Genomic DNA, 27,691 nt, shown 5'->3' with positions numbered 1-27,691 from the left:
CCTGCAGCCGCTGTGCTCTTCCCGCGGCCGATCGGCAGCTCTTGCGGAGGTGAGGTGAGGCGAGGCGGGGCCGAGCCGGTGGCCTCTGCCCGGGCGGCGGGAGCGGAGCGGGGCGGGGGCCGCCCGCTGGGCGGGAGGCGGGCGCGGCTGTCGCAGGCCCGCCGGGCGTGAAGGGGCGGGCCGGGCGCCGAGGCGGGCCGAAGGTCGGCGGGAGCGGTGGGCGCCCCGCGGGGCGGCCCGTCCCGGGGCGGGGCCAGGAGGATCCGCCTGCGTTTCCTGCAAGCGCCGGCCTCACCTGCCTCGTCTCTTCTGCGCTCCAGGGCACGATGGGGTTCATCTTCTCGAAGTCCATGAAGGAGAATCTGAAAGCTCAGCAGGAGTTTATGCTCATGAACTCACGGCTTCAGGTAACGCAGACGCCGGTGTGGAGGAAGGTCACCCCCGGCCCGCTGTCTGCACGGAGCTGGGCCTGCGGCTGCTCCCGCCGAGGTTCGCTCTGCTCCCGGGGTAAAGGTGCTCCGTTCACACACTACGCCGGTTCCGCTGCGGCCGGCTAACTCAGCAGGCTCAGAGGGGTAGAGCACCTTTTCCCTGGATCAAACAGCTTCCTTGGAAGTCTGTGTGGACAAGTGGTGGAGGTGGAAACTATCCTTACAGTAGCCAGACCCTAAAAATACAGTTTTGGAAACTGACCTTGAACAGTCCCCGGAAGCCCAGCTGGGCTACTCATGTGTTAAGCAACATACATACATGTTAACGTGAATCAGGAACAGCGTGGTTACTAAAACGTGGATACCATTCTCTTAATATAGATGAGTTAGATACATTTCAGCTCTTCCACTGTACAAAATCTTTCAGCCAACTCTTTCTTTAGGTGCAGTTAAGTAACTGCAGTTATTCCATGTTACTACAAAGGAATTACACAGCTGTTCAGTGTTCTAGAAACCTCAGAATACATAGGGCACAGGGGATCGTTTATGCCCTCTCATAAAATAATAAAATAGCAGCAGAGAAAGAAGGAAAACCAGTTGGACGAAGGCTCAAAAAGTTGCACTGAGCAGAACTTAACAGTGTAGCACTAGTTACAGCTTTGTGATTTGTTGTTAGGAATCTTAGGCTCTGTAACTTGTTTGTACACTAAGTGCTGGGATGCAATCTGAAGGACTTGGCTGAAGTTTGCCTCTTTAGTTTGGCGCTTAAATTGAATACAGGTAAATTTATGAAGTTGCCAGTAGATGGCATATTCCAGTTTTCAAAGCAGCGTGCAGATAGTAGGTTTTGTAGGATACGTGTAAACTGAACTCTGGAGGCGACCCTAGAGATGTGGCTAGGAAGGAGGAATATAGAATAAGGAGAGGTGGTATAATAAAATACTGGGTAGCTCTTAACAGTTTAAAGAAAATTAACTTTTTGCAAGATTTTAAACATAATTTTGTGCCTTTGCTAGGTTATACCTTTCTCGAATGCAACCATGAGTTTTGAGTACAAACAATTTGTATTTACTTTTTTCCCTATACAGCAGGGCTCCTCCCACCCCCAAAATTTTGGAAATCCAAATGACTGAAAGGTTTTCAGTTGGAGAGAATGATGATGAAATTAAAGTGGAGGCTTGCTTCATGATCTGCTTCTCTGCTGTGCAGAATGAGAGAGAGTTGAAGAAACAGCTTGAATTCAAGCTAGCATTTGTAAGGTGCTGCAGACTTGACCCCAGATGCCTGACAATTCTAGTTCTAGCCCAAATGCTCATGCCAACATAAAAAGTAAGCTTTTTTTGAGGACAGTTACAAAAAAGCTCTTTCATTATTGCGTACAAAATTTTTGCAAGTTGCTCTGCAGGAACTCTCCCTGTGTTGTGTTTCTTTGGCAATAGTAATAATGAAAATAGTAGATTTCTTTCTAACACTACAAATACCTGACCATGTCTGATTTATTCAATATTGGCAGACATACCGACTGTGTTAGAAAACCTGCGTTTTCTAAAAATGTATAAAGTGGGCAGTTACATTAGGTGTGAAAGATGCAGTGGGGGCATGGGGAGGACTACATTTTGTGTTATAAGGGGATGGAAGAAAATCGCTCTGCCCTGAGCTGAGGAAGATTGTAGGGAAGAGGGTGAGAGTGCCAGTTGCCTTTTCCATGCTTGAGTAAAACCTGTGATGTGTCTGCAGTGTAGTGTTAGGCAGACTACTTCAGGCTATTTGTGGAAAATAGTATAGCCTGAATTATTTTCTTTTAGACAGAAGTTGTAACTAGAAATACCTGTAGAAGTTAGGTCATGATGGGACCAGAATGAAGTAGCTTAACTTAAAGCATTAGATATTCTCTTATGGTGAAACACAGGGATTTGGATGCTATCAGTTCTCCCATCTTCTTCTGAAAACCATAGTATTTATTAATAAAGTAGAAGCTTGCACTTCAAGCAATATTATGTGTTTGCTATGAGCGACTCAAAACCACTGATTTGTTTTGAATGTAAATCTATCCCAAAACAACACACAGGATAGAAACTTCTTGGAGATTTTCATAGCTTCTGAATGTACTTTGGCGTGCCCCATGATTACAATGTTGAGGGAATAGGATACTATTGTTACTCCAAGCCAATTGATGTAGATCAAGAAGTCATCAAAATTGTTTCTCCCAGAATGCCCTCCCTACTAGCAATGATGGTGAGACACTGCTCAGGAATGAACTAATAAGTCTTTGGGTTGACCTGGAACAAAACGCAGGTGTTGGTAACACAGTCAGAATCTGTGAAGGCATCTCCTGTTCCTTTGAGATTGGGCTAAGTAATAAATTTACTGTAAATTGTTTGAAACAGGATTTTTGTGCTATTGGTTTCCATGTCAGAACACTCCCCACCCTTTCCTTCTTTTTTTTTTTTTTTTTTTTTTTTTTTTTTTTTTTTTTTAAGGCAAAAAAAACCCCACCAAAAAAAAAAGAGGTATGTGCTCTCCTCTGAATGGAGAGAAGATACAAAGCTGTTCAGTCATTGACTTATTCTCTGTGGAGGACTGTAGGTTGGAAGGGCACCGTTGCAAAAATAGGAAGGCAACTAACATGTCAGAAGTTGGTAAAGACCTCTCCAAATCCCAAACCTTGGTACACGCTGAAGCTTAGTCAGTTTTAGAGTTGCTCTGATGTATTCTGGATGCCCAAACCAGCCTGACTACTTCAGTAAAAGAGAATGTTAAAAGATATTGTGAAGTTGTGTGCGTATTTTTTTCTTTACACCCTTGTTGGGATAACTCTGAAAATAAGGGGTTATGGCCTTGTAAGTTTTATCTTCATGCTTTTTGGAAAAATAACAAAAACTCAACTGTTGTTTTGTGTTGACATTGAAGGACTTGCCAGTTGTTTGTATTGTCTTAGTATGGCTCCAGAATGAAATACCAGTCTGTATCAAGTGAAAACTGGTTTTGGTAGAAGTTGTTGAGGCTTTGTTTTTATCACAAGCCTGCTCCTTGTTGCAAAAATCTTTCTGAACACTTAATATATGAGATCTACAGCTCAAGCCTAGTGTGTGGCCTTGCTAAGTGCTTTTAGTGTGGCTGAAGAGGTAAGAAGAGATTCCAGGTCTCAGAGCTTTTATAGCAGATTATTTGTTTTCATGAGCTATGTGGGTGCTCTTAGCACAATTAGAGAGGAATGTCATGTTTTTCTTTTGTTGAAGTGCTATGTTCTGTACTTTCTGTCCTGGTTAGACTTTCACTCCCTGCCATTTTTTTTAACAACCCTGAAGTATACCTTGAGAAAGCTATTTCAATAACTATTTACTAAGAAAGCCATTTAAAGATGTACGAGGTGACCTGGAAAAAGATACACATATTGAAACTGGCGGCTAAGAATGCAGCAATTTTGTGTCTAATCATTCATTCTTCAGTATAGATTAGAACAGGGTGGATTAGAACACTTTAGATATTTTAATTTTTTTCTAGACAGTGACATTATTGTGATGAGACAGAGTTAAGCATGGTTAGTGCATAATATAAGTCTTCAAATAATAAAAATATTAAAGCAACCCTATATACTGTATATGTAGTGGTATTTAGAGTGATAAGAACAATATCATGGTAGAACGTTATGGCACAATACAGATTAAAATGTTTAATTTATTTTTTTTACTATTAATGATTTAGATTCTAGGACTACATAGAGCAAAGCTTACTAAATTGATGGTTCTGGAGAAAGGAGGCCTGTATATGTGCAAGTACACATGTACATAGCCTGATAAACAAACAGGAACTAGAGCTGTTTTCTGGTCACAAAACTGCGACATCATGGGAGTAACTAAGACATGGTAGGGCAGCTCAGGCAACTGTAAATCTTTAATGGATAGAGACAAGCTCTTCAGGAAAAACAGGTAGGGAAGACAAGGAGAAGTTCTGCCCATGATGTGAAGGAGTAGCTTGTGGGTTAAGGTTAGAGGAGATGCCACAAAACATGACTGTGATGGGATTGTGCTGCAGACCACCAATCAGGTCTTCAGCCTTTAAACAACTGAAGAAAGCCTCTGGGTAACTGATTCTGGTTCTCATGAGACTTCAGTCTCCCTAACATCTGCTGGAAGGGCCATAAAGCAGGGCATAAGCAATTGAGTGTATTTCTGGAAAATGTGAGGGATGACTGTTTGATACAGGTGGGTGCTGGATGGGCCATCCAGGGCTCGTGCACAGCTGGATTTGTTACTCACAAATAGGGAAGAACTGATTTGGATGTAATATCAAAGGTAGTCTTGGCTGTGCTGGCAAGGTCAGGGTCCTGAGGCAACTGAGGAAGGCATGTAGTATGGTGCAGACCTTGGGCACTGGGAGAGCAAGTTTTGTCTTATTCGGGGAACTGGTGGGTGAGATGCCCTGGGAGCAAAGTTAGCAGCAGGCCGTCAAGATGGTCAAGGGCTGAAGCACTTCTTGAGAGGAGACCAAGTGAGCTGGGCTTATTCAGACTGGAAAGGGATGCCTTCTGGGGTGCAGGACCCAGCAGCAGCCCCCCAGCAACTGTGTGGAGGTTATCAAGAAAGCAGAGCCAGGATATTCACTGTGGTGGATTGCAGGAAGGTGAGAGATAGTGGTTATACATTGAAATGGGATGGGCAGAGCAGCTCAGACTGAATATAAGGAGAAACCTTTTCCACCACGAGGACAACACAGCAGTGGAGCAGAGGCCCAGTGAAGCTGTGCAGCCTCTGTCCTTGGAGGTTTTCAAGACCTGACTGGGTGAAGCCCTCAGCAGCCTGGTCTGATCACATAGCTGACCCTGTTCTGAGCAGGACCTGCTGAGATCCTGTCCAACCCGAGTTATTGTGTGATGCTCTAACCACTGTGGAAGCAGGCACAGACTGTGGCCTGCTGTATTTTGTGGATCCTATGGGGCAGGATTTCCTCAAATCTGCTTCTTCCCAGACTAAGAGTGACTCAGACCAGTGACTGCTTGATGTGTGCACTCGTGTTGAGCACCACATGCATGGCAGCAATCTATTGAAACAAGCTGTGACTTGGTCTAACTTTTAACTGACGGTTGTTATGTAGGCTTCAGGTGTGCATAGTGATACTGATACACAAGTAACATCACAAGGAAGGGAATTCAGAATTAAAGCCTCAGTGTGCCCTGCATGTCAGACTGCAAAAATTAAGCAGAAATCTGGTTGTCTGTGGGAATAATTTACTTGAAAAATAATAGTACAATCTCCTGTATATTTTGAAAGTTTTCTACTACATATTGCTGTATTCACAGGTAAGTTTCCCCAGCACTGCTTAATATTATGTATCCAGCAGTAGCACATAGATAAATTTGTCAAAATCAGCAATTACGCTAATTCCATTTATAAGCAAAACTTGTTACAAAAGTCTTGCTTTAAGATTATAGCGGGTTGGTTCTGCCAGGCTTTCAGGGGCAGATCAGACTGATAAGAGTGGAAGACTGGAGAACTGGGATTCTTCAAAAATGTAAGTTTTAGGATCAAGGAGGAGCCAAAAGTCACTGAAAGTGCTGTAAAGAAAAGAGACTAGTTAGTGCTTAGGGCATATCATCGTTTCTGTGGCTAACAGATTTTTGTTGTTGCTGTTTTGGGATAGCAGTTAAGAGCGATTTGGAGTTTTGTTTGATTGAGTTTTGGGGCTTTTTCCCCAGCAAGAGGATTCCTTGTCAGATAAAAGGATAATCTTCTCTGTGGGAAAGCATAATTGCATTCAGGAGTCAGAGATAATCCTCCAAATTAATCTTTGATGGGAGCCACATAACCTTTGAGAAGATAAACAGGCTAGGAAAATAATATACTTCTGACAAATCTTGTATTTACCCATAATAAAAATGTTTAATTGTAACCTCCTGTCTGCAATATGAATCTCTGGATAGTGTCACTCCACTTCTCCTGCCATCCCTGCTCTCTCCCTATTTTATTATGTCAGACTGTAAAGTGCATTCTTCTCCCCAGGTAATATTGGATAGCCAGAAAACAGCCATAGATCTGCTTTCGTATCCGTTAGCCTTTGGGACTTTATAGACTTGTTCCCTGTACCCTCCCTGTGTGGGCACGGGAAAGGGTCAACACTCCTTGGTGAAAAAAATTCCAGTATTAACTGAAGCTGGAGAAGTAAGGGGTTGATTTTTCTATTTTGAGAATGCAGTACAATTACATCTTCTTTTCAGAAAATTCATGCCAGCCTCTCCTCGTTTTTCGAATCTTTTCCCTCTTTTGGGGTCCCCAGTGTCATATAGGTTCAGTTTGAGCCATGGGAAGGCTACATTATAGAATCATAGAATCATAGAATGGTTAGGGTTGGAAGGGACCTTCAAAGGTCATCTAGTCCAACCCCCCTGCAAGGAGCAGGGACATCCCCAACCAGATCAGGTTGCTCAGAGCCTCATCCAGCCTGGCCTTGAACGTTTCCAGAGATGGGGCCTCCATCACCTTTCTGGGCAACCTGCTCCAGTGTTCTATAACTCGCATTGTAAAAAATTTTTTCCTAATATCTAATCTAAATCTACCCCCCTCTATTTTAAAACCATTACCCCTCGTCCTATCGCAACAGGCCCTACTGAACAGCCTTTCCCCATCTTTCTTGTAGGCCCCCTTGAGGTACTGGAAGACTGCTATCAGGTCTCCCCGGAGCCTCCTCTTCTCCAGGCTGAACAGCCCCAACTCTCTCAGCCTGTCCTCATAGGAGAGGTGCTCCAGCCCTTTTATCATCTTCGTGGCCCTCCTCTGGACCTTGTCCAACTGGTCCATGTCCTTCTTGTGTTGGGGGCTCCAGAACTGGACACAGTACTCCAGGTGGGGTCTCACCAGGGCAGAGTAGAGGGGGAGAATCACCTCCCTTGACCTGCTGGCCACGCTTCTCTTGATGCAGCCCAGGATGCGGTTGGCCTTCTGGGCCGCAAGGGCGCATTGCCTGCTCATGTTGAGCTTCTCATCCACCAGCACTCCCAAGTCCTTCTCCTCAGGGCTGCTCTCAATCCATTCTCCGCCCAGCCTGTATTTGTGCCTGGGATTGCCATGACCCAGGTGCAGGACCTTGCACTTGGCCTGGTTGAACTTCATGAGGTTGGCACGGGCCCACCTCTCCAGCCTGTCCAGGTCCCTCTGGATGGCATCCCTCCCTTCCAGTGTGTCGACGGCACCACACAACCTGGTGTCGTCAGCGAACTTGCTGAGGGCCAGCCTGCGGTATTGAAGCTCCTGGCACTTCTGTGCCTAATAGGATTTTTTTTTTTTTTTTTTTTAACCCTTAGGAACATGTTTTGCTTTTTTTTCCCCCCAGCTTTGTTTTAACAGCTTGTTTTGAAGCTTTGGCAGTGATGCAAATTAATAAGAGAAATAAAAATTAGTGGCATTTTTTCCCCAGTTAGTGAAAATTGTTAAGTTGAATAGCTGGGCACGTAGTGTAAAACATTGCTAGGGAACTCATCCCTCATCCTCCAGTGCATTAATGCATAGTCTGACTTTTTAAAGATGAAGAAGAATATAGCAGTTTCTTCTGTAAGTGAAGCATTCTTTTGGACACGTCATAGAAATGCCAAAACCATATTTGACTCTTGCGGATTCTGTACCTGTAGAAATAACTTATTTAATTCATTCACATTATAAATCACAATATTTCTACATCTGAACATTACTGAAGTGTTCTGTGCTTTCATCTGCTCTTCAGCTCTTGCCTATGGAGAAAGATGCATGCATTTTACACTGTATGTACAAGCTATGACACATACATTCATGATTCCACTTGAAGTGAAACTGCTGTTGAGTGTTTTTCATGTCTGCAAATGGCTCTAATGCTCTTGGTCTTGTAAGAATATACTTTGGAACATTATTTCATCATAACATTAATGTATAAACGTTAATTTCACTAGACTGTAATTTGATGTTATAAAAGATGTGTGACAAAAATATTTGTATTTGGAAAAACTATCAAAAACTCAGTGAAAGCATAGATAAATGTGACTTAATCCTGTATTTTTTTCTTTCGTCTACATTGTCAGCACTTGGTTAGAGGCAAAACAGCATGATTGCATTACTTTCCTGCCAGGGTTGTATTGCCCTGAGAGGTTTGCATTGAATGGCAATAAATGAAAGGAATGAGGCAGGTTTCTCTTCATGTTCAACAGTTTGTCCTTATATCTGAAAGAAAAGTATAGAAATACCCTGTAGCAAGCTTCTTAATAGACCATGTCTTATGACCAAATTATATTGATTTTTTTTTTTCTGAATTAAACTAATAATAATAGTAAAAAAATAAAGTCAGACCTATTATGAGTGATGGAAAAGGACCGGGACATTTCAATTTATATCCAGACACTCAGCAGTTTCTCAAAATAAAATCTGGCCATAATTGAATGAAATGTTGTTTGTGTAAAATTTTATATTGGCAGATTGGTTTAGTATTCTGATTGTCCTGATGAATTGGAAAATGCCTGAAATAATAGGCAATGGTATAATAGGTAATAGACTAAGTATTACCCTACAGCATTATATCCAAGAAGGAAAAGTTAAATACATTGAATGTAAGCTATTAGATTTCTGAAGCTTAAAAAAAGACCTGGGTTTTATATACTTGTCTGTAAATAAGGGCCTATTTTTTAATATGGATATGTTTATATACTGATATGTAAGTTGAGTCAACAGCACAGATTCTTATAAAAAGCAAATGTAATTGTGAATTTATTAATCAGGGGATAAAATTACTTAGTTTGCAGTACTGGTGACTTTGCTGGGAAAAAGATTTTGGTACTTCTTCTAATGAGCAGAAAAGCTGTGAAAAGTTCAGAGGATAGTAGTGAGAATCACAGAATAGTTTGGATTGGAAGGAACTTTTAAAGGTCATCTAGTCCAAGCCCCCTGCAAGAAGCAGGGACATCTCCAACCAGATCAGGTTGCTCAGAGCCCCGTCCAACGTGGCCTTGAATGTTTTCAGGGATGGGGCATCCACCACCTCTCTGGGCAACCTGTTCCAGTGTTTCACCACCCTCAACATAAGAAATTTCTTCCTTATGTCCAGTCTGAATCTGCTTCCTTCTAGTTTAAAACCATTGTTCCTTATTCTAACGCAGCAGGCCTTGCTAAATGGTTTCTCCCCGTCTTTCTTATAAGCCCCCTTTAGGTACTGGAAGGCTGCTATAAGGTCTCCCTGGAGCCTTCTCTTCTCCAGGCTGAGCAACCCCAACTCTCAGCCTGTCTTCACAGGAGAGGTGCTCCGGCCTCTTTGTGGCCCTCCTCCAGACTTGATTCAACAGGTCCACGTCCTTATGTTGGGGATTCCAGAGCTGGATGCAAATATATGCCCAGTAAGAAATAAGTTTAAACCTTTCAACAGGAGTTTTAAGTTTGTTTCTTATTGGGAAGTATCTGATAATCTAATTATCCTCCTAATGGGTTTTGAAGTTCTTACTTTTTAAGAAACATAAGTTTCTGTGGTATCATATGTGACAGGATATAGTGAAAGAGACAGCTGAAGCATTTTAAACAGTTGTTAAAGTGAAAAATTAGAATACCAATTTACTCACAGATAAAGTACAAGCATTATTTGTACCTGCATAGTTAAGAAGATAAATGTTTTTATACAGATATGTACACCTTCCTTAAGTTAAGTTTTTGTGAGATTTGAACTGAATAGTAGCTTCTACTGTCCTTAGGATATATTAATATATAACACTTTGCTAACTTCCCTTACTACTGCAGATTCTGAGAATGTTGTTAGGGAGAGATGAGGAAAACCTGACCTATCGATCAGGCAGCTCGATGATGTCCTGCTCTTGTCTCCCCAGTTAGTTTTGAACTGGGAAAGAATGTGTATTTGAGGTGAAGGTTTTGTATGCATAATTTTTATTTCCATTAATTTAAAAATTTCATATGAATTTAAAGATCTATTACAAGATAGGTCAGTTTTATGAGAAACTAGTCATTGGGCCACATTCTGTTTTAGTAATTCAACCTAAAGTCAAATACAAAATGTTAATGAAACCAGAGGAGAAGAAAACAAAATTTTTGAAAGGGAAAATGTTAATGATAGTCTCTGATATGTGGTAGACTAAGAGTACTCCATCTTAGACAGGTAAGATGAGTTGACCTAATAAACCTGTCATTTTGTTCTTGATAGGGACCAGTATCTCTTACGTGTTCCTGTCCTTATCCTAGGATACTTTCGAGCTAAAAGCAGGAATGGAAAAGAGAGTATAAGGAAGTATGAGTAGGGGGAGGGGGAGGTAGTCTCTGTTTTATTTGAGGATGGAGTATATTTGCAAATAGTGCTGTGGGATTCTGTAGGATTTTTTCTTAATAAATCCAATTAACTTGTTAATCAACATACTATATTGATGATTTATCAATTGATCACAAGACAAGGTAGCTGTGGAAAGGCTATGTTTTGACTTTTGGCAGGGAGAAAAGTGGCTAATGTTAAAACGCCAATGAGTTTCTGAACAATAGAACTTCTCTTCATGCTTTATCACTTTCATTGATAAAAAAAAAAAAAAGACAAATAATACATGCTTCTATATAGGCTGCTTTCTGTAGAGTCCTTCCTGTGGCTAATAAAACTTTGTGTGATGACATTATTTCCATCTACTGATTTGCAAACTTATCTTTGTTACTAAAAGATCAGCCACCTCCATGATGATATCTGAAGAATTTAATTTTTCCTGGTGTCTTATACAGTGAGTAATTTTCTGCAGTTTTCTAAGTCCCTAACATTTTCCTTGCTAAAGTTATCACTGAGAATTGGTCAAAAGGATTTTTTAAAAAATTATGTTACAATGAAAACAGTTGTTCCCTTTTTTCCATGTGGTGTAAAATGTAAGCAAACTTTCCCTTTCCTGACTCTACCATCCTTTTTCCTTTGGGGTGGGAAGTAGCTACTTTTTTTTTCTATTGACAAGGCACTAGTAGTGCTTGTGGCATCTCTAATGCATTTGTCTTGAAGCATTAGAAAAATTGTTTTGCCCCTTAGGTGATCTGGGCTTAATTCAGGAAATAAATGCTCTCTCGTAACAATTCTATATCCTTATTAGTTTGCGTGCATCAAATGGAACAGAACAAGATGAATGATATCTGTACTGAGGAAGATTAGAACAATCTATCTCAGAGGAAAAAAGTCAGTTTGGTTGGTACTAGCTGTACTGAATACTGACTGTGGGATCACTACAAGGAAATACATGCAGTGGTTTACAAAGAGCGGATTTCAGTAGCTATTTATAATACGCAAGCACTACCAGCAAAAGATGCAAAACAGACTGGTTGCTCCACCAGTAATGAGGCAAATGTTAACTAAATCTGCTCAGTGGAATCAGTTCTACTAGGGTTTTTTTTTTTTTCCTGGAGAATATCTGTGACTAGTATATATCATTGTGAATCAGCTTGCTTAGGTAAAACTTTTGTCTTACTTGGAGGTGCACCTGCAGCTAACCCTAACCTGTGTGGGCTTAGTTTCTTGGGGGGATTTAACTCACTTCAAAGAAAAAATGCCTTCTGAAGCTGCCTCCTTTAACACTGTGAATTTTAGTTCTTTCCTTCTTAGTAGAGGAAACCTACCATTTTAATCTTCTGCTGTTACGTCCACTGAAGTCAAATCTGACCATTTACTTGTTTTTCTATGAAATACTATTTCTTGAATACTAAGAAAAAGGGGGAGGAGGGAGGGACAAACTAGGACCCCTGCATTGAGGAGAAATGATAAGATCCCAGGAGGTACAATGGACAAATAAAGAGATCTTATGCCTATTTTCATTCTGTAATGAAAATGGTGCAAAGAGAGCCACAGTAATTTTGCAAGTCAGACTCTGAAACAGATAGGAAGAAACATCGTATTTGCAGGTTTTGCTGGTGTTACAACACCTTTTCATACCACAGTATCATTTTACAACCATTTCTTCTGCTTTTAATTTTTCATTCAATGCTCTGAATCTTTATTTCTTTTTTTTAAAAAAACAGGTTTATGAGGCACACAAGCAGCATACCTAGAGGCATTATTGGGGAATGGAAAAAACAAATTGAGTAGTTCTTACTTATTCAGTTATTAGTAACATTTTGAAACAACTCGATATTGTAGTTTCAACTCTGTCTTACACTGCTTGATCTATTTTACTATTCCTACAGCATGGATACCCATTTTTTACATAACAAGCCATCCAGTGACTTTGTTGGTTTTTTTTTTTTATAGAGCTTGTATAAAATTCCTGAGAATTCTAAACACTGATAACAGTACCTTTAAATTTTGCTTGCACCATAGATAAGATTATTAAACACAGACGGAGGACACCTTTCTTCACTCTGCTGCATATTTGTTGCTCAAAGGCCATGTGGCAGAATCATGGAAGCACTAGGTTACCACCAAGAAAACTCACGTTCGTACCACAGTTCTTTGGATTAAAACGTCAAATGAATTTAGGTGGTTTTGATGTTATTTTATTTTTATATGGCATATAATTCCATTAACTTATTGACAACAACAAGAATGTACAGGATTTTTTTTTTTTAGTGCAGCTTACATTCTGGCTTGTGGCTAACGTTAAGAGATTTCTTTCTTTTTATGATAGCTCTTAGCTTGTAAATGTTTTGTAACATGTTTTTGCACTTCGAAGCTTTAAAAATTGAGTTTTCTTTTTAGGAAGTGTAGTTTCTTCTTGCAGTGCTAATAATTTTAATTGCTCTGTGTACTTGATGTGAAAAATATTTGCAAACAAGCTTTGAAGAGGCAGAATAAAACATTTAAGTCTGATTTATTTTAACTGTTTGATCTAGAGACCCATTTCCTGACACTTCTGTGTGCTTGCTGGTCATAGAACCAAGCAGACACTGCGTAATTATTACAAGTTATCATGTCTATATTGCACTCTGATGGCTTACAATGCAGGTATAAACATAGGTATTACTATTCTATTTTCCATTTCTTTTTGCTAAAAAACCATTTGCGGCAGCTTCTTGTTTTGCACATTGATTAGGAAGTGTGACACCTAGGACGAGTCACATAAGCCTTTAATCTTTTGCCTGCTTATGAAATTTATTGAGATGCCAGGTGCATTGCTGCTGCAAGGGGTTTGTGCAGTTACTTAGCTATACCACTTGCACACCAAGTTTTACAAGTGTTTTGTGAGTGGCAGATTTTGTATGTATGACTGTCACATTTTTGAAAAATTAAGCCTTACTTTTATTGTATCTCTGAGTACTCAGCAGTTAAAGTTACTAGTTGTTTAAAGAATGCTTTCAGAGACTCTGATCATTGAAAAACTGTAAGTGAAAATAACTATTGTAGGCACAGTAGCTGTGGCCTGTAACAGATTGCAAGAGGAAAGCCCATGACAAAACTGGAGGTTCTTTTAATGTGAGTGTAAGGATATTCCCACAGTTTCTTCATGTTTATATTTTCTTAGATTTAGGTAGCGAGTTTCAGAACTTAAGCAGAGACGGTGCATATTTATGTGGCTAGTAATTCCTTCTAAGGTTGATTAATTCCTTTTCTGTCTGAATATCTGTTTACCAGGCTGTCAGCATAATTATGTCTTAATGAGGGTGACATGAAATACAGTTTCCTGTGTAGGTTTACTACCATGACCCCTCTCCAGCCATACTATTTTAGAGGGTTTCGGGGAAACAGTGTATCTGCTAGGAGAGCCATTAAATATGTCAAGTTGCATATAGAGGCTTTATTCACGAGTGGTTACTGTGTATTCCTCTCTCCAGATACATCTTGACCTGCAGGAAATACGTCAAAGAAATTGTATTTAATACATACGGACAGTGAAGAGGGAGCATTTTGCTTTCCATTTCTGTTGAGCCTTTGTACACCACCTTGCATCCTATTTGTTTTGCTATGGCATCACTTAGTAGAAAACAAAATAGTATTAGTTCCTTCCTACAGCATCTGAACACGAAACAGAGAGGCATAAAGAAAGAGAGAAAACAAACTAAGAGTCTAAAGTATCAGAAATTTCCATTCTTTCTACCAGTACTGATGTGGCTTGCAATCCCGAAAGACCTGTTGGTTTTTTTTGCAAGTTGTCAAAGTTGATTAAATTATTTCAGATGACAATTTTCTCCCACTGGATTTTAATCAATGAAATGATGGTATAAATGCTCTTTTCTTTGGTTTGACATCATTGTGACAGTCTGAAGAATAATCAATAGAAATGATAAGGACGGTTACCACTGACTACTTTATAAGCATTATCAGTTTCACAGTAACTGACCTTTTCCTTCTCCGCCTCACTTCTCGTCATCTGTCATGTTTCATTTTGTCAGATTGATTTCCTTTTACTATGACGGTTGATATGTGGCAGACTTCAAATGCTAATCAGCCCTTACAGTTTCTCACACACTATTGAGAAACTACTAGCTGTATTTAAAGAAAAATGAGAAAGTTATTTCTAATTGAGACCTCCTGAGAGTGTTAGAAAATATAAAATGTTACTTCCTACTAGTACCCATTTTATGTTGAAATACTAAAATTAAATTTTAAAGTTATGCAATCAGTATTTATTACCAGTAAGGAAGTTGCTACTGTTGTTTAAGAAAATCTGTTCATTATGGAATTAAACTCGGAGATTTATGTAGGTTTTTTTTTTTTAAAGATTATGATATTGAGTGTACTTTTATATGTGTCTCTAAAATGTGGTCTGATTGTTGTAGGATGTGATTTCTTAACAGTAATAGAAAAGTGAGCTTGGATGTGTACCCATACATCCACATCACAGTTTCAGCTCTCTTGGCATGCACAGCAACCTGGCTGGGAAAACTACAGCATCTCCCTTCCTCCCATGGTAAATCTGCACCCGAGACCCTTTACCTATTGTTTTTATGCAAGCATAGTCATGTAAATAGTTCCTATTGAAGTTTTTAATGCTACATAGATGAGAGGCTTATGTATTTAAAAAGAAATAGAATTTATTCCCTAAGACATGATACTTGGATAGTGAACTGTTGCTCACCTGATGTGTATGATGTGCACCTGTGGCTTGTTTCCTCAGTAAACAACTTCTCCCATCAGTGAGATTATTCTAAATAAACTACAGCCCACCTCTGCTAAATTTGAATGATAGACATTTTTTTAATTTTATCACCTATAAAGTTTTACATGTGAAGTTATGGTTTGCAGTAAAATTAACACCTACTGTTCATAATTTAAAAGAAACTTTTAAATTAAGAATGAGGTGAAACTTTATAGCAAGGTCAGTTGTGATAGGACAAGGAGTAATGGTTTTAAAATAGAGGTAGATTTAGATTAGATATTAGGAAGAATTTTTTTTTAATTTTTCTTTTTTCATCCTTCAGTGAGGGTGGTAGAACACTGGCACAGGTTGCCCAGAGAGGTGGTGGATGCCCCATCCCTGGAAATATTCAAGGCCAGGCTGGATGAGGCTCTGAGCAACCTGATCTGGTTGGAGATGTCCCTGCTTCTTGCAGGGGGTTTGGACTAGATGACCTTTAAAGGTCCCTTCCAACCCAAACTATTCTGCTAATTCTTGCTTCTGATCTGCCATAATGGGAAAATAAGTGTTGTAAACATAATTGCAAAGTAAGTCCTAAGGGAGTACAACTTGACCTTTGTCATAAAATCTACATGTTAAGAGGCCAGAAGTCTTCTCCACCCTTTCACTACCCCAGTGTGGCTGGTGTTTTCAATAGAACACATGTGGAGGAAAATAAGACACAATTACTAAGAAATTAACAGCTGAAAATGGGATATTGATTTAAACTGCAGTTAAACATTATTTGGTTTTCTATCTTTCATCTTACTTGGAATCATCTTTTGTGGTGGACTCCTGAGTCTTTCCCTATATAGATCTACTTTCAAATCCTGACTTGCTTAAGGTTAACATAATCTTAATGTAGTAGTTTTTACCTTATGATCTACCAGTAGTTGTTTCCTGATGTAAAGTCAGTGTATCAGGGTATCCTGCTCGTTCAAAACTGTTGGAGCTCAAGATGTTCAATTCAGATTGGCATATTACATGGGTAAGCACAAGGATATTGCCCTGAATTTTTTGGAAGACTGAGGTTCATAGGAGTTGCTTGAGTGCCCATGTAGGTCCTTGATTTTGCAACTTAGAGCATCCAAAATTCATTTAAATGCTTGTACTCTGTCTTTTCAAACATTGCCCATAAACCTGTTCGGCTGATGAGATGTTGGGTCTGCACATGTTAAAGCAGTCTTTGAAGACACAGGGTAGGTAGGTGCCCTGCCTTAGATCTGCTCTGTCAGAGTCTGCTGGAAGGATGTTCCCTGCTCTGCTGAACACGTGTTGCTGGAGCCCATGTGTGGAACATAATAGCAGCACAGTGGCTATGGTGTGGTGCTCTCTGAGAAGAGCTGAGGCATACTCCAAACTGTTTTGTTTTGTTTTGTTTTTTTTCTACAATTGTTCCAGTAGGTTTAAGTTGTGCAATGAAACAGTATATTCTAGGACAACTTTGGCCATAATTGTTGCTCAGTTTTCCCTTTCCTTTTCCTTAAGGAAAGCTTGAAATCCAGTGAAGTAATTGTGTAAATCCAGTGAAGTCTGTGTGGAGTCGCCTTGGAACAGTTTGACTAAATCTCTTCATTATGCAGATCCCTGTCACAGTCCTACAGCTACAGCATTGTAATCCTTTGTTTTGGCAAGATGAAACTATGCCAAGTGACAAAACTGATCTTGGAAATGGAAGGCAAGAATGAAGATTTTTTTTCAGACTGAAGGAGGACATAAGTAAGGGCACTTTTGATGTTTGGGAGAGATATTCCTGGGTTTGGCAGGAGATTGCATAGGTTCAGAGAGATTTTGGAGCACATTTAGTGATATTTATGTGTTATTAGATCTTCTCTGTGTAACTTACAACTAAATAAAAATTGATTTAAAAACAAACCTCTGCAGCAGTACTGCAGATTACTTAGCATCCCTAAAAACATCTTGGTGCTACATTGTAAGTTTATGGACAAAAATAGATCTTATATAGTAAACTGTTCATTGTAACATCATGCATCTTCAGTAACAGCAACAATTAAATTATTAGTTTAGGTAAATGTCACTAGATCTACTTTTTACAGCCTTCTGTGCATCAAGATTCCTTTAAAATCTCTTCTTCTTGGCTGCACTTCCCCATGTACGTGTAAAACATTCGTCTCCAAGATTCATCAATCTAAAACTCCCATGGACAGTATTGTCTTTCATCTAGGTAAGATTTTACATCCACATTGAACAAGTTCGCTCAAAGGAAAGGAATTATGAGCATTTTTCTGTGCGTTTTTTCCTCCGCTTTATTTTCGAAATGAGTACCATGTAGAAAGTTGAGGGTTGTTTTAAGTGAAAAAAAAAAATCCTTCTAGTTAGAAAAGATTATGAAAAGTCATTTGATTATGTTATCTGACTGCTGTTTATAATATACAAAACATGCTGTTTTCGTTTGTAGAAGTTATTTATATAAATTACTTGCAGATATGCATGGAAGTATCCTTGGGCTTCTGAAATTTGATATGACAAGCTCCTGCAGAAAGGTGTTTGTTTGACCTTAGTGTCTGTGACTTAGTGATATATTTTTCTCTCAGTATTTGTGTTTTAAAGAGATATCAATGTATAACTATCAAAGTATAACGTGTATGAAGGGGAGGTTTGTTGTTTTATTTTTGTTTTTAAATAAATCATGTTAGGATCCTTTAGTTTACTCTTGTAGATTTAAAATTACAGCTTTCTTTTTATTCCATGCATACTTCTTTCTACACTTTGTGCATATTGAACTGTCTGTTTTTCTTCTTCATTAAGTTTCCTTTTAGCAAGACCTGTATTTCATCAGCATATCCCTGTCCCACTTCCTCCCCCATATAGTTCTTCACGCTGAAGCTCATTTAGGGTAATACTGCAAATCTTGGAAGCGTAGGCTCCTTGTCTATACTAACAGGCAAACAAAGGATCCCTTAATACTTTTCACACGTGTGCAAACTACACACATAATCAAATTGAAGGGGAAAATAGAGGTCATTAAGTTGATATTACATGTCATTATTTTATCATGTCACATCAACCCTCAGCTATTTACCAGGCTTAGGATACTGGGGGACCACAATGGGGCTAATTAAAGGGCAGTGTGCTTGTTTACTTTAGAATTTCCAAGTGTCTCATAGGTGACAAAATAAAATCTAATTATTTTGATATTGTATTAAGTGGTTTGCCATCATATAATTACTACTTCTGAAAAAAGCCATCTGAAAATTATGGATATCAGGAAGGTAGAGCCTGTTGATATTTTCTGTGAGAACAACAATTGCCACGTAAGTCTTGAGGAAAGAGAAACAGATGAAACAGTATTGTGAGACTACAGTGAATGTTGTTTTTCCTACTGTGTACAATTATATGTAATTAGATATGTCCTTTTTTTATTATGCTGTCTAAAAAATTAATTCTACCTATCTAGGTACTGAATGAGCTTGTAAATGAGATAGCAAGATCAACATAGTCTGAAGAAATAATTAGTAACAATTTAACAGAAATTGTTCTGTTCAGGCTAAATCAATAGTAATGGAGATGAATAAATGGGTGGAAACCTTAAGTAATTACAAATCCTTTAAATTATTCTTGAATTAGAAAGCGGGAGAAAAGAACAGATTGAATTGCTTTTATAGATGCATGAGAAGAGAACTTTCTGAATTCACTCTTTGTTCTTTCTTTTCTAGAATACACTTTTTTTTAGGCAGCTGATATTCTGTTTCCTGTACCCTGTTGGACTTCTTATGCAACTCAGTTAACTAGGCTAGACATACCAACTCAGGTACTCTGTTTCTTCCCAAAAAATGAGTTACAAACGTTAGTGGGAAGAAGCAGGCTTCTTACTGTGTTAACTAACTTCTGTACTCTGGTTTCAGACCACTTATTTTTGGCACAATTCCTATTTTTTCAGCACTCTAAGGAGGAAAAACCATTGCTGTTTTTGGTGTTCTATACAGTAGAGAGGAACTTTTAAGAAATACTAAATTTACCTTTATTTAGTGGAAATGTACCAATATGTTTAGATGGAGCATGTATTTTTAAAAAACAAAAACAAACCCAAAAAACCTACAAATCTAAGAGTTTGCTTTTTTTAAAATCTTATGCACCGTAAAAAGTTCTACTTTGATGTGTAAATATACTGTCTAGGTTGTACTTTTTGCATTATTTGCATTATTATTTTTAATTTTAGTTATAGAAGTATTTTCTCATGGACTTCTGATATTTGTTCTAGTATCTTTAAAAGATCTGATAGCTCCACAGCATTTTGGTTTTTTTTTAATATTTGTAAACTATGGTGTTTCAAAAGAGTTATTAACTTTAAGATCCATCATGAAGAAGAAAAATCCTCAAAGGACAGCATGCTATCAGTTAGATTAAAACCAAGCAGATTAAATTGGAAAGCAGCTAGATTGTACCCTTCAGATCACCATGGAAATACAAAGGTCAGAGAGCCTTAGAATACGGAGTGCTGCTGCGAATTCAGTGGCTCTCAAAAACTAACACTGGTGTTTAGGTTTTCATGACCTTGAGAAGCACCATTAGAAAGGTTCTGCGTTAAATATTTGCTACTTGACCTAAACACTTTCTTAGTATAAACTAAGTTATTCCTGAATAAGACCATTCTCAATCAAAAGCTTTGAATGCCTGAAGTAAAAGGAAAAAAAAAAAAAAAATAAAACCCACACAAAAAAAACCCACAAAACCAAACCAAACAAAAAAAAAGAAAAAAAACCTTTCTCAGTTAGCATTTTGGATTTATAAACCAGTGAGAGATTAACTCAGTTTTTTAAATAAATGGATAACTTAATTTTGTTTAACCTCTCTCTGTTCTTTAGCTGGAAAGGCAACTACTGATGCAAAACCAGATGAGAGAGAGACAAACAGCCATGCAGATTGCTTGGACGCGGGAATTTCTCAAATATTTCGGGACATTTTTTGGACTTGCTGCTGCAGGTTTAACAGCTGGGTATGAAGTTTATTTCCTAAAAGAAAACATAAATATATTACACTTGTATTTCTATATTGCTGCATCTTCCTTTTGCGTTATAACAAGTAGTTATTTTTATCCAGTAACTGCTCAGAGGTTGATCAAATGACAAAGTGACTCAGATTTCTGTCTGCTTCTGGATTATGTCTGTACTGCAGACTTATATAAAAGCAAAGCCATGTGAGCTGACAATAAAATGATACAGCTGAGGTATCAAAAGTTCAGTGTGAAATAGATGTTTCGTGTGGAACAGGAGGGATTATTTAAAAGCCATGCTATTTTCTTGTCTATATTGTGATTTAATGAACTACTGATGAGTAACAAATCCTCCGTCATCTGGGGTTTTTAACATGTCAGCGAACAAGTAGACACATTCTGAAATTTGTTGACTTAAAATTTGAATCAAGACACCCACCCGAGGGGGAAAAACCTCTAGCTAATAAAGCTGTATTGCATGGGAAGAACTTGCCTTATAGGACTCTTGTTTGGTAACATGTTTTTCCTGTGCTAAAACATGATTAGAGTGAGTGTAGGAAATACTTGTGGGTTTGTGTACAGATTAGTACAGATTAAATGCACCTTATATTACTCATTCTCTGTGGACTCAGATGTAGTTGGAACTAAATGTAATATCTTAACTGCTATGCGCTGTATGTGTCTGGATGGATATATGCGTGTGCAAATGCATGCTACATGAGTCATTTTTGTTAGATGTATTCAAAACTCACTTGAAGCATTTCTTTTAATATCCGTGGGTATTAAAAGCTGAGCAAGAAGGCAACCAGAAGACAAATGCTTCTGAGGAAATTAAGACTTGTTCTTATTTGATTAGAGATTGTAGAAGGATACACGTCCTAGACAGTCAAGGTCAACCTAAACTAACAGTGCTGATGTGCTGAATGTCCTAAATGATCTTATTTTTAACTTCTTCTTTGTTTTTTTTTTTTTTTTAAACAGAGCAATAAAAAAGAAGAACCCAGGAGTTTTACTGCCAATAGTTCCCTTAAGCTTTATATTTGCCTATCAATATGATATGGGCTATGGGACACTGTTGCAAAGGATAAAAGGTATGTGTATATATAAGTCTGTCTGGTTCACATACAGACCAAGCATAATATTTCACATAACCTCTTATCTCTTTAGAGTAGCTGGAAGAAAACTTGCAATAGACTTTATCTTTTTCTTTTTTCTTTTTTTTTTTTTTTGTGGACAAAAATCTTACTCTTTAATTTCTTTTCTTCTCTGTTACAATCAGATACTTTCCCAGTCAAGAGTACTCACTCTACTTTTACAGCCTTTCCCTCCAATTAAGACTGCTAATTTCTCCTCTCTTGTTTCAAAAAAATGTGCATTCTAAGGCTATAGATGCAGCTGAAGAAAACATTGCGTATTTGGGAGAAATGACAGATCTAGTGATTTCCTTCTATATGCCTCTCTGCTGCTGCTGTTTTGGCAAGGGGTAGGGATGATAAGAGCAAATAAAGCAATATAGACAGGAATCATGCCCTTATACCTTCATGACCAAACATAGGCATCAGCTGATGACTCATCAGCTGGTGCCCTGCTAAGATGGAAAAAAGAAAGGTGAGTCCCAGAAAGTGGGGTCTTGCCTCATGGTTGCCAGTGACGGATCTGATCTGATCCAGTATGGATTACGGAGATGCATTTATGTGAGCTTTGATTCCTAGTGAAGGAGAGATGAGGGTGTTCACTGTAAGTGAAGACAGCACTAGGCCATGGCTTGTTGCCTTCACAAATTGTCTTAGTTAACTAGCTTGGTTTTCCTGTCTGCCACTAATACAAACTGAAACAAAAATAAAAATTTGTTTCCGCTCTTGGTCTTAGCCTCCAGATCTAAGACCTAGGTTTCCTAACTCTGCATACTTCATTGAAAATAGCAATAGATCAATTAGACAAACTCTGAGATATTTCCTGCTGCGTACAGGTGTGAATATATTTAGGTGATGCAGCAATGTATATCTGTGAATATATGCTAAGTCCCACTAAATAAATTTATTTGGATTTTAATATGAAGAGGCAGCTAAGTACAGGGAGAAAAACTGGGTGGCTCTTGGAAATCAGAGCATTGAAGAGGAGATTAGTATATACAATGCAGAAGGAACATTTTGAATTTTTTTATTTTTTTTAATTTTTAAAAAATAGGTAATTTTCTTTCCAGAATTTTGAAAGAGTGAATATATCATAATGCAAACACCATGGTAAGAGTATGTAATGTGTTTCTTCAGGACCATGTGGTCCTGTACAGGTTGAAGAGGGGCAATGTGGTATCCTATTGCTTTCCAAATAGGAAAAGTCATCTTCGTAACTTCAGATCCACTAGGGCAACTTCAGCAGTATGCAAGGCTTCTGAAAAGGTTTTGGAGAAAAGAAGGTATGGAGCCAAATGGACAGTAAGATAAAATGAAATATGCCAAACTAACTCTGTCTTTTCCAGGGGAGTAATTTCTTTTTTCCAAAAGAAATGTAGTAGATCTACTATAAACTCATGAAGGCATTTAGTGTGGTATCACATGAAGGTTAAGATAGCATGAAGGACATGGAAATTAGTAGAAAGGTAATCATTGCAGTAAAAAGAAGATGTCAAAGGTTTGTGTTTAAAGAGGAGGGCTAGGCTTTAGCAGGGTTACTAGCACTATTCCTTAAGATATTTGAGAATTGCTTTTGTACTTGAAATTATGAGTAGTTTATACTAAGCAAATCTATGGATGACAGACTTGATTGGTGTCATCAGCAGAGAAAAAATAAAGTACAAGAACAGCTGATGACCTCAAGAACTGAGATAATAAAATAGGACTCAATTTGAATTTGTCAGCCAGGAGTTAGAGACTAATAGGAATTTCTACCATCAGAGCTCACCAGCTGGAAATGATGCAAAAAGCCTGAATGTCTTAAAGTGATCATAGAATGAGTATAATCCAGTAGTGTGATGAAATTATGAGAGTGAAGCGAAGTCTAGAAACATCAAGTATGGTTTCCTAGTATCACAGCATGGCTGAGGTTGGAAGGGACCTCTTGAGGTTGTCTGGTCCAATCCTGCTGCTCAAGCAGGATCACCTAGAGCCAATTGCCCAGGAAAATATCCAGAGGCTTTTTAATATCTTCAAGGATGGATATTTCACAACTTTAGTACAAATAGAGAATACAGATAGGAAGCTATTGATGCAGGAAAACAGTAATATCTTCGTAGGAAATTTATACATATTTTGGATCACTTCTGTATAAGGAATCTAGAATTACTGAAGAAATAAAATTATTAGGGTATGCTGAGCTGCCTTGCGAGAGAAAACAAAGTGATTAGTTTGTTTAGCCTCATAAAAAGGCATGAGAGACAAATCCTACTTACAGAATAGGATAAAGGAAAGTAAGAGAAAGAAATTAAACTAATTATAATTAGGGCCACAAAGATGATCAGAGGGCTGGAGCACCTTTCCTATGAGGCCAGGCTGAGAGAGTTGTGGATGTTCAGCCTGGAGAAGAGGAGGCTTCAGGGAGACCTTATAGCGGTCTTCCAGTATGTCAAGAGGGCCTACAAGAAAGATGGAGAGAGGCTGTTCAGTAGGGCCTGTTACGATAGGATGAGGGGTAATGGTTTTAAAATAGAGGGAGGTAGATTTAGATTAGATCTTAGGAAAAAAATTTTTACAATGAGGGTTGTAGAACACTGGAACAGGCTGCCCAGAGAGGTGGTGGATGCCCCATCCCTGGAAATATTCAAGGCCAGGCTGGATGAGGCTCTGAGCAACCTGATCTGGTTGGGGATGTCCCTGCTCCTTGCAGGGGGGTTGGACTAGATGACCTTTGAAGGTCCCTTCCAACCTTAACCATTCTATGATTCTATGATTAATTACTAATACTAGCAGTAGAATAAAAGGAAATGGACTAGCCTGAATGAATCTGGGCTGAAAAATCAGAACAAAGTTCATAAGTCAGGTTGAGGAGTTCATTTTTATTTTAAGATTAAAGGTAAGTAGTTGAAGAGAAGGTTTTATGACACAACTGACCTGCAGACACAACGCTTGTTCTTGTTACTCAGCTGACCCCTGTGTCCACTCCCGTACTATTTTCTCAACACCTTCTCTGCTTGCCCATGTATTCTGTTAGTGCACACCATACTTCATCTCTGTGATGTAATAATGAATGTATACACCATTCCCTTTATTGTTCCCTCTTTAACTGGTCTCTTTCCTCCAGGGTATGCCTATCTTCATACTTGCATCCAGTTCCCTCTCCTAAGCTAATCATCAGTTATTTCCGTGCCGCACAATCTTCCTTGTATCTGAACCACCTTGAATAAATAGCCCTGCATCTGCTGTTCTTCATTCTTTGGAATCAGTTTATACCCCTGGAAGGTTCCTCTATTTCTCTTTCACCAACACACATTGAAATCAAAGGGGTTTTTTTTTGCTGCTTTATACCTTGGGCTAATTCAAGCAAAAACTGAGGACATAGGGGGAAATACCTGTTTTGCGTTCTGCTTGTGCTGTTGAAAAGCTGTAAGTGTGCCAGGGTCGTGTACCGGAACTGAATTTTGGGGGATAGCAGGGTTACAGAACAGCCCTCAGGTGCACTATCTTTTCTGAGTGGCTGAGGACACTAAGAATCAGTCATGGACCTGCTATCTGTGTTCTTGCCCTCGCTATTCTGCTTTTCCTCTCAGTCTAAGTACATATTGTTGGTGTTTTTCAGACAAGTGATTATAGAGGGAATATAGAGCCAGCCTCCAAGTGCACAGAACTTCTTCACTCAGCAATGAAACTCTGACTACCTTTTCCAAGATTTATATATCTCACTCCTTGTATCCTGTGAGAAGGATGGTGACTGGACAGTCTGCTCTAGTGTATGTGAGTGACAGACATAGAGATTTGACTGTAACAACTCTCCATCACCTAAGATTTCTTGCTATTCTGTAATCAGATGCTGTATGCAACTGACTGATACTGTGTTACTACCAGTTACTGGGAGTAGTAACCAGTGTCGTCCTGTGGGATACTACTGATGTGTGGGGATCCCAAGCACTGTAATACTACCAAAATTGCAGCTGGAGACGTGTTTTAAAGAATGGCCACAACTTGACTTCATTACAATGTTCAGTCAGATTTATTGCACATAAATACTGCTTCAAATCACTGCCATTATGATCATCAAGCTAGGAGTTAAGACATAGGTAAACAACATTGTTGGCATTGTACCAAATGGCATCAGCCAAAACAAACACATTCTTTGCCTAATCTTCATCCTTTCTTATATCACAATCAGACCACCACAGTTTATGTATGATGTTCATTCTCTATCTTTGTTTTTTGGATTCTCTGTCCTAGATATTTTCATTCCAACCTTACCCAGAGCATTCTGCACCCTGCAAGCTTTCCCCGCTATGCTGTTAAGATTGCATGTTTAGGTAACTGTCTCACCAAATCTTTTTGTGAGCAGTATGCTTTGACCAATGCTTCTTCAAGTCCTGTGCTACCCACTTTCTGCCTGTAGCCTCACATCTTTTAGCCCAGACCCGAACAAGAAGAAAATTTGTGCGCAAATATAGCACTCTAGGATACTCTGTACAGAGAATTTACTTGTTGAAGCTTATGTGTGCTTTTATGTGTATGTCTGATCCACCCTCTTCTTAGACTCCTAACTGGTCAGATACAGTATGGGGTTGGTACAAAGTACATGGTGATGCCAAGTCCTTGCCGTATTGCATGCCTTCATTCCAAAGCATGTGTGTAATAAATCTATAAACAAAACATCACTATAACTCAGTGTATTTTTTTTTAGGAAAAAGGGGCTAACAGAAGCGGCAAAAACAACAGCACAATTGATTGTTGTGGCTGAAGTTCTTTCAAACAAATGTAGCCTGAGGCAGATATTCAGTTCAGACTAAACACTTCCATGTGCAGTTATCCTAGCAGTCAAAAATTCCTTAAAGATCACTTTAATGCTGCATTGGCATAAGTTTGTTTGAAAAACAAGTAGTTGTGGCCTGGTATTTTCTTGTTCTGGCCCAAACAAGAATAGCTTCATCAGTTTGGTGTTTTGTGGGTTATATTTTTTTTTACTTCCTTTGCTTTCTCACAGTAAAGGTAAGAAAATCTATTTGATTTCTTTATTTTTTTTAAGGGGAAGCAGAGAAAATATTGGACACAGAGAACACTTTGCTAGAACTGCCGAAAGGAGCACTCACTTATGAAGACCTGGAGAAAATGAGAAGATCTCAGAGCAAGTTCTTCATAGAAAAATAGGAAGATGGCATTAAAGCTTAATATCTGAAATGTGTTTGTAATACTGGTTTTGGACATAAGTGGATCATTACATTTTGATAAAATTATAACCCTTTATAAAATCAAAATACAATTTTTTTAAAAATAAGTACTTTCTAAAGTAATGCTTTTCATATTGTATGTGTCTCTGGAAAATATACATTGTTGCTCTTTTATATTTTTCTTATTTAGAATGAAATATTGAATTTCCACTGTTTAATTAGAACCTGAAAATAACTCTCACCTGTAGTAAAAATGTCTAATACTGACCAAACTCACCATAATCAACAAAAGTAAGTTAATTGGTAGTTACAAATTTGTATAAATATGGTCATAATTTTCAAATGTATTTAAGGATGCACAGCTCAATTTGAAGTTAGGAATAGACAGTCAACTTCTTTGAAAAACAAGACACTTTTTATTTGCTCCTCTTTGGGCAGTAAACTTACCATCTTTGCTTCAAATTCTGGAATAAACAGCTTTTATCAGAAGTAGGTTCAGAAGTAAACACGTCACTTGCTAACTGTGTTTTACTCTTAGGAAAAACTATATTAAAGTATGAGCAGAGATAATTTCTCAGAAAGAGAAAACAAATTATGTAGCTATTTCCTGAATCTTTTTTATGCTTGTTTGACATTCTAAAACTCAGGATAATTTGTTTACATGAAATCAGAGTTTCACTACTAAGATGAATATTAACTTAAGCTAACAGCAAGCAAAATTATTAATTTATGTTTTTGTGATGGGTAGATCCAAGGGGCCTTAAAAGTACTGAAAACTGAGGGATTTTTTTGCATGCATGGTGTATACTGAGAATATCATTTTAGTTTATTTTAGTGTTCTGATGTTACACTTGGCAAAAAAAAAATTGCTTCTTTCTGTATTGGAAATTTGTTTAAAAACAGATTATTTTGTGTTTTGGAGGGAAACTCTTCTAGCATTAATCTAATTGTGGAATGAAAAGCAAATGCTCAAAAAGCATCCAATA

General features: G+C 38.4%; 1 protein-coding gene across 2 annotated transcripts; it reads left to right on the top strand.

Annotated features, from left to right (window-relative positions):
* Positions 1 to 26,774, top strand: PLGRKT (plasminogen receptor with a C-terminal lysine). Of its 2 annotated transcripts, XM_086771166.1 has the most exons (5): positions 1 to 49; positions 321 to 407; positions 20,277 to 20,407; positions 21,386 to 21,495; positions 26,564 to 26,774. In XM_086771166.1, exons 2-5 carry the CDS (start codon positions 327 to 329, stop codon positions 26,683 to 26,685), a joined length of 444 nt encoding a protein of 147 aa, XP_086627292.1. In that variant the 5' UTR covers positions 1 to 49; positions 321 to 326; the 3' UTR covers positions 26,686 to 26,774. The 2 variants fall into 2 exon arrangements, with proteins under 2 accessions (XP_086627292.1, XP_086627291.1); XM_086771165.1 differs by lacking the exon at positions 1 to 49 and having other exon boundaries at positions 234 to 407.
* The last annotated feature ends 917 nt before the right edge of the window (positions 26,775 to 27,691 follow it).

Source organism: Chlamydotis macqueenii, chromosome Z, assembly GCF_036417535.1.
Source record: "Chlamydotis macqueenii isolate bChlMac1 chromosome Z, bChlMac1.mat, whole genome shotgun sequence".
NCBI classification, from domain to species: domain Eukaryota; kingdom Metazoa; phylum Chordata; class Aves; order Otidiformes; family Otididae; genus Chlamydotis; species Chlamydotis macqueenii.
The sequence above is the reverse complement of the archived record's forward strand: the minus strand, read 5'-3'. Positions and strand labels throughout refer to the sequence as shown.

Coding starts and splice junctions, on each gene's coding strand:
- PLGRKT (XM_086771166.1), top strand. CDS start 327: ATGGGGTTCATCTTCTCGAAGTCCATGAAGGAGAATCTGAAAGCTCAG. Junction 408..20,276: donor TCATGAACTCACGGCTTCAG/GTAACGCAGACG, acceptor TCTGTTCTTTAG/CTGGAAAGGCAACTACTGAT. Junction 20,408..21,385: donor GCTGCAGGTTTAACAGCTGG/GTATGAAGTTTA, acceptor TTTTTTAAACAG/AGCAATAAAAAAGAAGAACC.